The following is a 14641-nucleotide window of genomic DNA, read 5'->3' as shown; positions in this document are numbered from 1 at the left end:
TGACAGGGGATATGTTGACAATCTATCTAAATGTTCTAGGGGGAAAATAAAAATCACTGGCCCATAATTTAAGTCAGTTTAAGATAAGAAGTGTGAAGTATGCCACATTTGTCTATTTTCACTTGAGATAAAGAACTTCCTTATTACGTTACTACATAAACCGAGACGTGTTCAATCACATTGTGTGTGTGCATGCGCGTGCTCAATCGTGTCCAACTCTTTTTGACCCCCATGGACTGTAGCCTGCCAGGCTCCTCTGTCTATGGCATTTCCAAGGCAGGAATACAGGAGTGGGTTGCCATTTCCTTCTCTAGAGGATCATCCCGACCCAGGGATCACACTGGCATCTCCTGTGTCTCCTGCAATGGCAGGCAGATTCTCTACCACTGTACAACCTGGGAAGCCCGCTATGCTTAATCATATTAAGCAGCAATTATTAGAATGCTTTCCTGTGACCTAAGGGGTCTTTGTGTTTCAGCTAATATAGCAATACATAGAAATCCTCAGACAGAGTCAGGAGGATGACTCATGGTTGAATATATTTAACTTTCTTCTAACATAATGGAAGCAAAAGTTAATTTTCCCTATTAGGGATTTGAACACAATTATAAAATTATAATTTGTTGTATACAATTTTATAAATTGTTATAAATCATAATAAAATGTTATAAATTGTCAGGTTACACTTAAGCATTTACTGAATGAATGGAGTTACTGAAACTTACAGCTACTTTTTATCACAGTTGCAAATTAAGTTCACATCTCAGTTCCCTGGGTAGAATTAAAAATCCTTACGTAGAATTAAAAATTCTGTAGAATTAAAAATCTGTAATATAGTACAGATTACAGCATACATCTTTTTAATTTTGAGTTTCTTCTCTAACATTTTTAAATGGAAGTATAGTTAATTTGCAGTACTGAGTTAGTTTCAAGTGTATAGCAAAGTGATTCAGTTATGCATGTGTACATTCTTTATAGCATACATCTTCATTCTTTAACAGAATAAATACCTGAGAATTTAACTGAGAATCGAGCAGTTTATTGGATCCAAGAGAAAGAAAAATAGGAAAAGATTTAAAATACTTTCACAGACAAATCTACCAGAAACTCTCAGAGTTCTAATGCATGACAATAGGGCTGACAGAGGCTAAAAAAAGATCTATAGCATGTTGGTAAGTCATACACAGCTGCTAAAAGAAAATATAGTTACAAGAACACTGTTCAGGTTAAGAACAATTTTGAACTATTAAAATTATTTTAATGGAGCTATATTCCTAAAAACATATACCTAAAACCAATGTCTTAAATGAGAACCTTTAAAATGATCTAGAATTTCTTGCTATTTAAAGAAATGCAACAGGGAAAGTGATAACTGACTTCTAATAAATCTACTTCATAAAATTCCATTTAATCATGTACTAGCATTATACCACTACTGTAGGTCAGATGAAAGTGGTATGAATCACTGAGTCCTAAAGAAACTAGGAACAGTTAAAAGGCTGTTAACTAACTTTCCATTTATAATGGTTCTAATGAAAAAGAACTATATTTACTACAATTTACCTGTAGTAAGAATTCTCCTTCCTGCAAGTTCAGGCCTTCTCTGAATTTGGTTCTACAGCTGTCCTGGACTCCATTTCTGTCAGCTGGGGAGGACTTTAATGCAACTAGGAAAAAAAGAGGGAAGAACAATGATACAGTAGTTAATTTTTTTTTTCCAATTATTTTTATTAGTTGGAGGCTAATTACTTCGCAACATTGCAGTGGGTTTTGTCATACATTGACATGAATCAGCCATGGATTTACACGTATTCCCCCATCCCGATCCCCCTCCCACCTCCCCCCCCACCCGATTCCCCTGGGTCCTCCCAGTGCACCAGGCCCGAGCACCTGTCTCATGCATCCCACCTGGGCCGGTGATCTGTTTCACCATAGATAGTATACATGCTGTTCTCTCTAAACATCCCACCCTCGCCTTCTCCCACAGAGTCCAAAAGTCTGTTCTGTACATCTGTGTCTCTTTTTCTGTTTTGCATATAGGGTTATCATTACCATCTTTCTAAATTCCATATATATGTTTTAGTATGCTGTAATGATCTTTATCTTTCTGGCTTACTTCACTCTGTATAATGGGCTCCAGTTTTATCCATCTCATTAGAACTGATTCAAATGAATTCTTTTTAATGGCTGAGTAATATTCCATGGTGTATATGTACCACAGCTTCCTTATCCATTCGTCTGCTGATGGGCATCTAGGTTGCTTCCATGTCCTGGCTATTATAAACAGTGCTGCGATGAACATTGGGGTGCACATGTCTCTTTCAGATCTGGTTTCCTCAGTGTGTATGCCCAAGAGTGGTATTGCTGGGTCAAGTAGTTAGTTTTTAAAATAAGCAATTTCAAAGAGCTCTAAGGAAAAAAACCTATGTACACCAAAAAAAGAGACAATTTGAAAAATTTCTATCTACTGGTGCTGCAATGACTAAGTAAATAATCCTTTGCCAATGGGTGGTTTCTAATGTCAGTTGACAGATTCTTAAAGACAATTTTTAATGAGTTCACTATATGATTTTTGGCATATTACTTAAGAAGTTTCAAATAAACTGCTTCCCAGGTGGCATGACTGGTAAAGAGTCCTCCTGCCAATGCAGAAGACCCAGGTTTGACCCCTCGGTTGGGAAGATGCCCTAGAGAAGGAAATAGCAACCCACTCCAGTATTCTTGGAAAAGCCCGTGGACAGAGGAGCCTGGTGGGATATAGTCCCTGGGGTTGCAAAGAGTTGGACATGGCTGAGCACACGTTATCATTATTCAAAGAACTGCATGACATTGCTATACACACTCCTCTGGTTCTCATCTATTTAGAATAATAAGATTCCTCACAACCTAATTAATAAAAAAAAATTAATCTATCTATATATTCTTCTAACTTCTGTGAACTAGGGGTGGTAAGAGAAAGAATCAACCAAAACCCATTATTAAAGACATATATGTCCATTAAAGTTAGGATCCTCTAGTTTTAGGGTAAGAAAACTCAGTATTGTTATTAACTTCATATGAAATGTATAAATCAGCTCATGGAGAATTAGCATCTTTATGATGTTGAATCAGTCTGTCCAAGAACATGTATGTTTCTCCATTTGTTCAAGTCTCTATCTTTTGTCCCACTAGAATGCTTTGAAGTCGTCCACAGAAAAAGATTTGCACGTGTATTTTTATGTCTGTTCCTAGGTATTACACCTCGTAACGTGGCTTCTCTTTCATTAAGTGAAGTGAAGTCACTCAGTTGTGTCCGACTCCTTGCAATCCCATGGACTGTAGCCTACCAGGCACCTCCATCCATGGGATTTTCCAGGCAAGAGTACTAGCTAACTGCTTGTGGACTGCATATGTGAAGGAGAGGCGGATGGGATGGTGAGATGCTTACAGTAGGAAACAGCATGCTCTCAAGCAGCATGTATCACCACCTTCCCATCTCTCTCCTGTGTGTGTGTGTGTGTGTGTGTGTGTGTGTGTGTGTGTGTGTGCACGCATTTAGTCTGGGAGACAGCACAGCTGAACAGAAATAAAAACAGCCACCATTTACTTATTTAAATGGCGCATTTTTCTGAGCACTGTCAAATATTCTCTCAGTTAAAAAATGTGGACATTGGTATCACAGAGAATTGAGTTCAAATCTCAGCTCTGCCATTTCCTAAATGTGGGAGCTTTTTGAGCCTGTCTCCTGGTATGTAAAATGGTAATTTGGAAAACAAAAAATCACCCTGCAAGAGCTATTTCTAGCACAGAAGAACTCAATATTACTTCAGTAAATGGTAGCTTTAATTATTAGCAGTACTTCCCAGAGCTTATGGACTGCCCTGTTATAAAGTATGAACTTTTAAACACTATTATGATATCTTTCTATTTTGCTGATCTTTTTGTAACCTGTGAAAACCTTGACATTCTTTTTAAGATCTCTTACTTCATTAAATTTTAATGTGCTAAGGATAATTGGGCTCAGTGATAAACTAGAGATTTATTAATAACCAGATTTCCTCTCAGTTTGAGAAAAGCGTTCCATATAAAACATTTTCATGTTTGAAGTATATTTTCTGGTAAATCACCAACGCATGTGTCACATTTCAACTTTATGCCAAGTTCTGGCCTTTGCAGAACTTTTAAAACATGTCTCTGAAAGAAGAGGCCAAAACACTGGCCTCTGAATATAACAATTCCAAAAGGCCACAGAACAGATTTCCTTAGGCCAAAACACAGTTTGAGGTAAACTAACTGATCTAACAGTTCGCCAAGACCAAAGGAAAAGGCTCAATCTCTTCTCACTGAAAGGTAAAGGCAGAAAGGTTTTTCTCCCCTTTATATCCTGTTTCTCCCCTTTATATCCTGTAAGTTCTGTTATTTGCTTTCTAGTGGCTGCATTTGCTGGAATCCATTAAAGCCTCACAATGTCAGGGTTAACTACACTCTCCTACTTTTCCAAAAGCTCCAGCGTGAAGGAGAGGAGCACTGACAGAACTTTCTCTAGGCAAGAATACCGGAGTGGGTTGCCATTCCCTTCTCCAGGGGATCTTCCCAACCCAGGAATCGAACCCAGGTCTCCCACACTGCAGACAGATTCTTTATTGTCTGAGCCACCAGGAAAGCCCAAAATATACACTACCATGTGTGAAATAGCTAGCTTCTGGGAAGCTGGCATACTGCACATGGGGCTCATCAGTGGCTCTGGGATGGCCTAGAGGGGTGGGGTGGGGGTGAGGTGGAGGGGGGCTCAGAAGAGAGGGTGTGTATGTGTACTTATGGCTGATTCACTTTGTTGTGCAGCAGAAGCTAGCACAACACTGTAAAGCAATTATACTCCAATAATACAATACAATAAAAGGCAAAAAGGTTATACCAAATATTGGTGAGATTGGTCATTACGAAAACAAAATCCAAACCCTGATATTATGAAAGCAGCAAAGTCATCCTAAAAATAGATATGAATAGTGTCAAATTTACATGTCTAAATTTTATCAGGAATCTTTTAAAACTAACTTTCAATCAAAAGAATCTATGTCAGTTTCCACTAGCATTACCAGACCGCTGAGAAGCTGAATAAGAAATGAAAGAGGCCATTCATCTCAGTAACTTATTTGTTTCTGGTCTTGTATGGGAGATATCAGCCAATGTAATTAGACATTAGACAGACTCTGCCTTTAAGTAGGGCATATAAGCTATGGAAATAAAGAACCAGAAAAGAATGCCAAAAATATTAAGTACCAGCATAGAATTTAATTAAAATACTAGAGAAACTTGAAAAAGACAAAGTATAAACTCTTTCTAAACAACAATACTTACAGTTCTAACTGTTGGAGATAGGTATAACTACTGCTTAAGTAGGAAAAGTGATGAGTGCATTTTGGAGAAGGATCACTAGGGTTCTTCCAAAAACAAGCAAACAAGTACTTCTGTTGCTCTCATGTTTAAGGCTAATAATCACTTAAGAATTTAAGTAAATATTGTGCAAAGATGAGTCCAGGAAGGGCACACTCCCTTCCCATTCTCACCTAAAAAAATACTAATATGACTTTTTAGAAAACTCAGATCCTAGAGACTTGCCCCAAATTATGTAATTTTTGCCCTTCTATGAATCTGTCCTCCATTTCTTTATTTCATACCTACCACCTCTGCCTTCTAGAAGATGTATTAATTAACAATACTCACTTTCACATACACATTTCTTGCCTTGATTAGAAAGCAACAGAAGAGTAAGAAGCAGATGTGGGGAGATAACCTTCCTACCATCTGAGTGCCCTTCAATAATTTCCTTAGTAATAATGTGTGATACTCAGAGCTCACACTCTATGCCAACCTGTTTCCAAGTATTACATCTTATTTAATCTTCACAAGAGTGCTATGAGACTGGCCCTATTGTCCTTCCAGAGATTAGGAAATTGAGACTTAAGGAGGTTAAGAAACTTTCCCAAGGTTATACCTTGAAATGGTAAAGCCTAGATAAGAACCCAGATAGCTAGATGCCAAGGGCATGAGCTATTACTAACCACCTACCAGACTTCTCCCCCATGCTAACCACCTGTCATCTTTCCTTTCCTCATCTTTAAATCAGGACAGTGATACCTCTGGAGACAAATTCTTATGAGGGCTAAAATAGTATGTGGAGTACTTGGGTAATCAATCTGTAACTGACAGTCAAGTATAGAGAGAATAGGCTGTACATTGAGTTTATACACCCTCAAACCATGATGGCCGCTGACACTAAAAGTTAAACACCAGGATGACTGAGTGTTTTCTCATCTCTAACCAGGGAGCATTAATGAGTGTCTGACAGGACTGCTATGATGACTATAAACATAAATTTGAAGGTATTTCAAACTTATAAATTGTTATAAAAATTACATGCATAATCAGATGGAGAAGACACTTTAATCATCACACCCCTGGAATTAAATACATGGCAGTTTACAGAAACAAAATATACTATCTGAAAACAAGTCATGAGTCAATTTTGCTGTTGGGAAATCTCTGCCGTACTACACAGACCTTGTTAAAACCCTTCCCTCATCTGTAGGAACAGCACATCTTCCAGTCTGCTATAAGGCTCTGGCTTTAAGCATTCAGTGGGATATTAAGATAAAAGGCCACCACAATATTTCAACTATTTCCTCTTTGAGAGATCAATGAAACAGCTATACAAGAATTTAATTGATAATAGAATTTAGAGTATAAATATGTCACAGCATTATCAGATTGTAAGATTTTAATTATTACCAACTGATTCAAGTCTTTTCTCCATATTCAAGTATTATTCCCATGTGCACTTAACTGTATCCATGTTTCTTAACATGGCACTTTCTTTCCTTACATATCAAAGCTGAGATTTCCATTTCTCCCTACAAGCCAAATATTTCCTCTTCCTAAACATGCTCTGAACTGTTCTAGGAAGAAATTCATGGGGAACAAATATTGGCATGTAGTAAACTATACTTTGTATTTTGTTACTGTAGTTGGCATTTAAACAGAAGGATGTCATGATAAATGCCTTGCCAGGAAAAAGCATAAGTCTTTTTAATTTCTGTTGATATAAATTCAATTTCTTTTACAATAATATTTATCATCCCCTTTATTACCTCTGGCAGGAAAAGTTTAAGTTCTAGTCCCACATTCGTATGAGCATATAACAGAGCAAAACTATCACCAAAAATTAAAAAGGGCTAAATAATGCAGTATTGCTTGAATATAAGAAATACTATATTACTTAAAACTACATTCCCAAATTGAGTATGGATGAGTATTTACAAATAATTTCCAATCATATATCAGTGTACCTAAAGGGAGTTTTTTCTAGATCCTTTGAGGTAATAAGATATTTTGCTTCAGTAACATGAAGTTTGTTTTTTGGTAAAGGAAGTATTGCCCTTTTGTGAGAAAGAAGAAACTGAAATTTTAAAAAAAACCATGTTATATTCTAGGAGGATACATACATATTATATTTTCCTAAGTCTCCAGGAGACAAAGATGTATACAGTTTGGTCCTTTCTGATGATAGTCACAGATTATTTTTTTCTGACTGGCAGTTTCTACTCACCAAGGCAGAATAAAAGTAAATTTGGTTTTTAAAAATGCAAATGTTAGTTTATAATGAGTGAATGTAGGCTAAAGTGGTGGTTACTGTCTTTTTTTAGCAAATCTAAAAAAAAAACCAAAACACCATCATTCTAAAGTTGAAAAAGTCCTTAAAGTTAGATCAAGTGGAAACTATCTAACTTACTCTCCATCAAATGGAAACTGACTTTGAAAGATATTACTCAAAATTTTTCAGTTTTACATTTTAGCTACATGCAATTCTACTTTAACTACATGTGAGGCCTCTAATTAATGAAACCAACTAGTGCAATTAATTTACCTTTTCAGTGGGAACTGAGTTGCATTTGACTTTCCATGTAAATAGTGAAATTAAAACTGCATTCTAAGTAGGAGAATTTAATCAACCACAGCAGCGATTCTCAAACTTTCTCAGACATCAGAATCATCTGGAAGACTATTAAGACACATTGCGGGATCTCTAGAATTCTGATTCAGCAGGCCTAGTATGGGGCCCCTCAGTCTGCATCATTAACACGTTCCCAAGAGATGCTGAAGAGCAGGTACCACTGCTCCGAGGGACTCAGAAAATCAAGACTGAGGAAGTAACTCACAACGTTCTGGATCTCATTCCCTCAAATCCTCTAACATTATCATTCATCTACTTAAAGAGTTCATTATTAACATGAATGTCTTCAGGAAGGAATTCTCATCTCAATTTTATAAAGATGAAAGTAGAACCACAGAATTGACGACTAAAACACAGGGCAGTGACAAAAAATTCTCTATGTGCAGCTGACCTGTGAACAACATGCAGTTTGATCTGGGCAGGTCCACATATACATGGGTTTCTCCCCAGTAAATAACACAGCACTACATGATCCATGATGGGCTGAATCCACGGATGCAGAGCTTTGGATACAGAGGAACCATGGATGTGGAGAGCTGACTATAAGGTTTCATGCCTATTTTTGACTAATCTTCATGTTGTGCAAGGGTCAGTTCAGTTCAGTTCGGTCACTCAGTCGTGTCCGATTCTTTGCGACCCCATGAACCGCAGCACACCAGGCCTCCCTGTCCATCACCAACTCCAGGAGTTCACCCAAACCCATGTCCATTGAGTCAACTATAAACAATTTTAATTTCAGAATCTGGTTCACAAAGATCTCACTATTTAGGATAAATCCACTACAAACCTGCAACATCAGGCAGGCAAGCATTCATACTGTCCATGCTGAGAATATGAAAACTCTGTGGAACAGTGAGAATACAGGTCTAATCTAAAGCCACCAGGTTAGGTAACTGAACCACCTCCACGTCTCCTTCCTGTTGGTGTTTTCCTTACACGACAATCTCCCTCTACTGGGCCAGGACAGACGGGGGACCTGCCTCTGACACAGAGACTAGACACTATCAACAGCCCAGTGGACAACAGCATACTCGGTAAAGCTGACCATCAAAGCACTCTCACACCATGCGGGCAAACTTAATGCTGAATGAAGTGAAAGTTGCTCGGTCATGTCCGACTCTTTGCGACCCCATGGACTGCACCCTGCCAGGCTCTTCTGTCCATGGGATTTTCCAGGCAAAAATACTGGAGTGGGTAGCCATTCTCTTCTCCTAGGGATCTTCCAGACCCAGGGACTGAACCCAGGTCTCCCCCTTTGCAAGCAGATTCTTTACCATCTGAGCTACCAGGGAAGCCCAATTTAAGGCTAAAAGAATTCAATACAGACAACTTTAGATTCCAGTTGATCCAATTTTACTGTCTCTCCTCTCAGCCTCCCACTGTGGGCACCTGGATGGCTTAATGTTTTCTGTGGACAACCAAGAACCAGAAATTACTTCCTCTAGTATTATTTTTCTGTGGACTTTAGTTTCATTTTAGTTTATACTTTCAGGTGTAATTTTCTCCTTGACCCTCTAAGAACTTGAAACACCAAATGAGGTCATCTTTGAGCAAACATCACCATAATGACATCTGCTGAAACTATATCACAATTTCATGTTACACACACACACACATACACACACAGATGTGCTTTCCTCTCTCTCTGCCCATTCCTAAAACATTTTATCTTTGGTATTTTCCCTCTTATTCTATAGGCTTTCCCCAGGAATATTTTATTCATTTTCATGGTTTAAAACACTATTTCAATGACACTATGGTGACTCCCAAATTTAAATCTCCAGCTATGAACAAATAAATGAATTTGAGCAACAGATTAAAAATGACTGATCACCCCATGCACCTATGGTCAAAATAATCTATGACAAAGTGGGCAAGACTACACAGCGGTGGAAAGACAGTCTCTTCAACAAATGGTGCTGGGAAAGCTGGAGAGCTACATGTAAAAAAAAATGAAATCAGATCATTCTTTAATACCATACACAAAAAATAAGCTCAAAATGGATTAAAGACTTACATGAGAGACTGGATACTATAAAACTATAAAACATAGGCAGAACACTCTGTGGCATAAGTCACAGCAAGATATTTTTGATCCGTCTCCCAGAATAATGGAAATAAAACCAAAAATAAACAAACAGGATCAAATTAAACGCAAAAGCTTTTGCACAGCAAAGGAAACCACAAACAAAGTGAAAAGACAATCCACAGACTGGGAGAAAATATTTGCAAATGATGTGACTGACAAGGGATTAGTCTCCAAAATGTACAAACAGCACAAAATACCATCAAATACCATCAAAACAAATAATTCAATCCAAAAAATGGCCAGAAGGCTTAAACAGATATTTCTCCAAAGAAGACATAAAGATAATCAAGAGGCACATGAAGATATTCAACGTCACTAATTATGAAATGCAAATGAGGTATCATCTCACACCAGTCAAAAAGGACACATGCACCCTAATGTTCCTTGCAGCACTGTTTCCAAGAGCTAAGACAAGGAAGCAACCTAAATGTCATCAACAGAGAAGTGGATAAAGAGGATATGGTACATATATGCAATGGAATATTGCTCAGCCATTAAAAAGAATGAAATAATGCTGTTTGCAATAACATGGATGGACCTAGAGATTCTCATACTGAGTGAAGTAAGTCAGACAGGGAAAGAGAAATATATGCTATCCATTATATGTGGAATCTAAAAAGAAATGATACAAATTAATTTATTTACAAAAATAGAAACAGATTTACAGACTTAAGAGATAGAACTTATGGTTAAAGGGGATGGGGGGATAGTTAGGGAGTTTAGGATTGGTATGTGCACACTGCTATATTTAAAATGGATAACCAGCAAGGCCCTACTGAATAGCACAGGGAACTCTGCTCAATGATATGTGGCAGCCTGGATGGGGGAGGAATTTGAGGAAGAATGGATACGTGTATATGTATCACTGAGTCCCTTCACTGTCCACCTGAAACCATCACAACACTGTTAATCAACTATACTCCAATATAAAATAAAAAGTTTCAAAAAGGATACCACAAAAAAAAGTTGATCAAAAAGACAAAAAGCCATACGAGCATTAAAAAATAATACATATATATAATTACTGAATAAAAATGATTAGTGGTAGTGTTACTGTATCTCATTACAGACCCTCAAGGGATTAATTTTACATTATATGTGAAAATAGTTTCTAAAACACTATAACAGGGCAGACATATATTTCCATCAACCAACAGTGAAGTCTCACAAAAAGTCTCACAAAGTCTCTCAAACTAAAATTTAACTAAAGACATTTAAAACCTGTACTGGGAAAAAAAAAAAGGAGAGAAAACTACTAAAGTTGGGCTGGCTTTAGTATTTCCCCAGTGGTAATCTTCCTTTAAAAAGAAAGCTAACCCGTAAATTTATAACCAACTGGAACTGCTCATGGCCAAGCAAGTAAGGATCAAGGATCCCAGAGTCATATAACACTAGGAAATGATCAAAGAGAAAACCCATTAAAGCAGTAAATTTAAGAGACAAGAAAGAAGCAAAACAAATTATAAAGAACATAACGAGTGCAGGTTCTGATATGCATGTCACTGTGTTTTTAAAGAATACTTGCCAAAGCAAAGAAAAACACTCTAGATAAAAGTATCCTATATAAAATATCATAAAATGATTTTGTCATTTTATTTATTCATAGAATTTAAGGGCTTCCCTGGTGGCTCAGTCAGTAAAGAATCTGCCAGCAATGCAGGAGACTCGGGTTTGATCCTTGGGTTGGGAAGATCCTGGGGAGAAAGAAAGGCAGCCTGCTCCACTATTCTTGCCTGGAAAATGCCATGGACAGAGGAGCCTGGCAGCCTACAGTCCGTAGGGTCACAAGAGTTGGACATGACTTAGCGATTAAGCCACCACACACAGAATTTAATGCCACTTTTGCTGTAAGTTAGACTATCTGTGGAAAAGAGACATTAAATTCCTGACCCATATAGGTCATATTATTAAATATAAGAGCCAGGACTTGAATGTACTACACCCTGACTCAATAAGAAAGTCCTACCATTCTTTTCATGTATCCATGTTTCCATCTGCATGGATCTGATTATATTAAGTTCATAACTTAAAATTTAAAAGAACCTCTAAATTTTATGAGTTTATTTATGGAAGGTATCATGAATGTTAGAGTTTCATGTTTTCCGGTTCTGGGGAAAAAACACATAAATTACCATCTGAATACAATGGATAACGAAACAACACTATTGGATGATTTCAAATGTATTGATCTTTTAGGACATTTCTAGAATTAAGAAATTACACTTGCTATGATACTGGAAGTTTTGTGAATTACTTGGCCTACAGTATTTTTTTTAAAAAAGGAAATAAAGTTAGCATACAAATTCAGTGAATGTAAAAAACACATACAAACACCTTAAACTTTTACATCAACCCTTAAAAAGGCTCTATTACTTAGTTGGTTTTTACTGCTTGTTCAAGTTCATTCCTCAAATATATACTTCAAATATATATATATATACTTTTCAAGATAATGTTCTGAAATTGAGAGAAACACACAAGCTATAGATGAATAAACACAATAACTCTTTTTTGAAAACCTAATGAACTAGAAGTGAATTATTAAATGTCTACAAAAGGAAGACCAAGAAAAAAGCACACATAATTTCTAATTTAAAACAGTCTACCAAGATCCATGGTAAACAATGAGGTTGAATAAATTTTAGACCATCACATAACAGAAGTTAATGCTTCTCATCCTCTCTTCTCACAGCATTTTTAGACTCTATGAATTTAAAATATTCCAATGTGTAAAATGTTTATGCTTCATAAGACAGTGATTATTTAAGCATGCACAATGATTTATGACTCACTGCCCCTATGTTATCCAGTTTTATGTGTTGTGTGTACTAAGTCGCTTCAGTTACGTCGCTTTAGCTTTGCAACCCCATGGACTGTAGCCCACCAGGCTCCTCTGTCCGTGGGATTCTCCAGGCAAGAATATGGGAGTGGGTAACCAGTCCCTCCTCCAGGGGATCTTCCCAACCCAGGGATTGAACCTACGTCTCTTGCATCTCCTGCATTGGTAGGCGGGTTCCTTACCACTAGCGTTACCTGAGAAGCCCTATCTAGTTTTATAATAACCAGAAAACTGTCCCCTGTGACAGCTGCAAATGCAGAACTTTGAAATTACAAACTCAGATCCCCAGACTCACCTGTAGACACAATCACCTTTTTCCTGTTTCTAAGTTTTTCTTTCCACAAATTAAATCTGTACATCTTCACTGTAAAGATGTCATGAAGAGTAACTCATGACTGAGGTATAATGAAGGATGTAAGATTACACAGTTAAAGACTATATTTAAAGGGACAACGAGTACTATGGATATTTTACAGAAGGAACAATTCTACATGCCCTTGACACTTGCTATTGTCTCAAAGAAAGAAAACTTTTCTGCCTTTTTTTTTTTACTTCATTAGATATTTGCATTTCAACACAGAAGTGGGTTAGTCATTCTCATTAATTTTGAGGAGGGTTGTCAAAAAGTAGAATAGTGTAAATGATACTTACATGATGATGAATATTTTTTAAAATGATAATGAAATCTAATTCAACATTGTTCACAAGTTGAAGTTACTCTTACTAAGAATAAAGCATTACCATACTGATTCAGACTAGCTAACAAGCACAATGTCCACTGTTTGATCCTGGCTTTAAGAGATACAATGAAGGAGGAGGCAACCCTTTTCCTTCATGTCAACCAATTTCAAAGACTAGGTTACATGAAACCCCCCAAATCTAAGTTTCTCTTAATAAACTACTATTGATCACAGTCATTAAGTTATTTAACTTTTATTCTAAATATTTTCCATCTCAAAGGTAACATGATATTTGAGTTTAAAACTCATTTGTGACATAGGTCTTCCTTTTACTTTCTACTTTAAAAAAAATTAGAAAAGGACAGTTTAATTTTAACATCTGAAATCTGATAGAAAAGTATGACCATGATGTTAAAGATTTTAGGCTTTCATACTGACTTGCCAGGTCACAGGTCCACTTGGTCATTTTCTGTCCTGAGGCTTGCTTCTCTTGGATTTAATCTATCAAGCAGCAAAAACTGCACTTCCCTATGTTCCTATTTAATTACTAACATCAGAAAACAGCAATTCGGAATTTTTAGAATTTGTTTTCTAAAAATAGAGAAGACTCTACAGAAATGCTTCACAGATACATAATTCAGAAAAGCCTTTCAACCGTTAAGTTGGGAAGAATGGAAGGTAACACAGAAGAGCAATGCTGCTGAGGAAACTGAACAGAACTTAGAACACTTACAATTCCAATTAATCTAGTATTAACATGTCCTTGTTACTCCTTAAACATGTCTAAACATGTCCATTGTGCAGAAATTAAAATGTCACTAGGCTCTGGGATTTTTCATCTATCGAATGTATAAAGAGAATGATGTTTCCTTTTAAGTTCAGAGTCCTATTTGTACATCCCATCAGCGCTGACAAAACTTAAAAATACACCAAGACTGGCAGACTCCTGGGAAGTACAACAGGGACAGCCAACAAGGAAGAAAACGACCACTGGCCCAGGAACAAGATAATAAACAAGTGAAGGCAAAGACGCAAAGAACACA

At 36.9% G+C, this 14641-nt stretch overlaps 1 protein-coding gene across 1 annotated transcript in view; it reads right to left on the bottom strand.

The window, feature by feature from the left end:
- AHR (aryl hydrocarbon receptor) overlaps positions 1-14641 on the bottom strand; it is a 49717-nt gene that overhangs the window by 19269 nt on the left and 15807 nt on the right. Inside the window, exon 3 of the mRNA XM_061165025.1 lies at positions 1564-1667. Coding sequence (XP_061021008.1) covers positions 1564-1667 — 104 coding nt within the window. The remainder of the gene's footprint in view (positions 1-1563; positions 1668-14641) is intronic.

Source organism: Dama dama, chromosome 18, assembly GCF_033118175.1.
Source record: "Dama dama isolate Ldn47 chromosome 18, ASM3311817v1, whole genome shotgun sequence".
Classification (NCBI taxonomy): Eukaryota; Metazoa; Chordata; class Mammalia; order Artiodactyla; family Cervidae; genus Dama; species Dama dama.
This window is presented reverse-complemented; position numbering and strand designations above follow the sequence as displayed.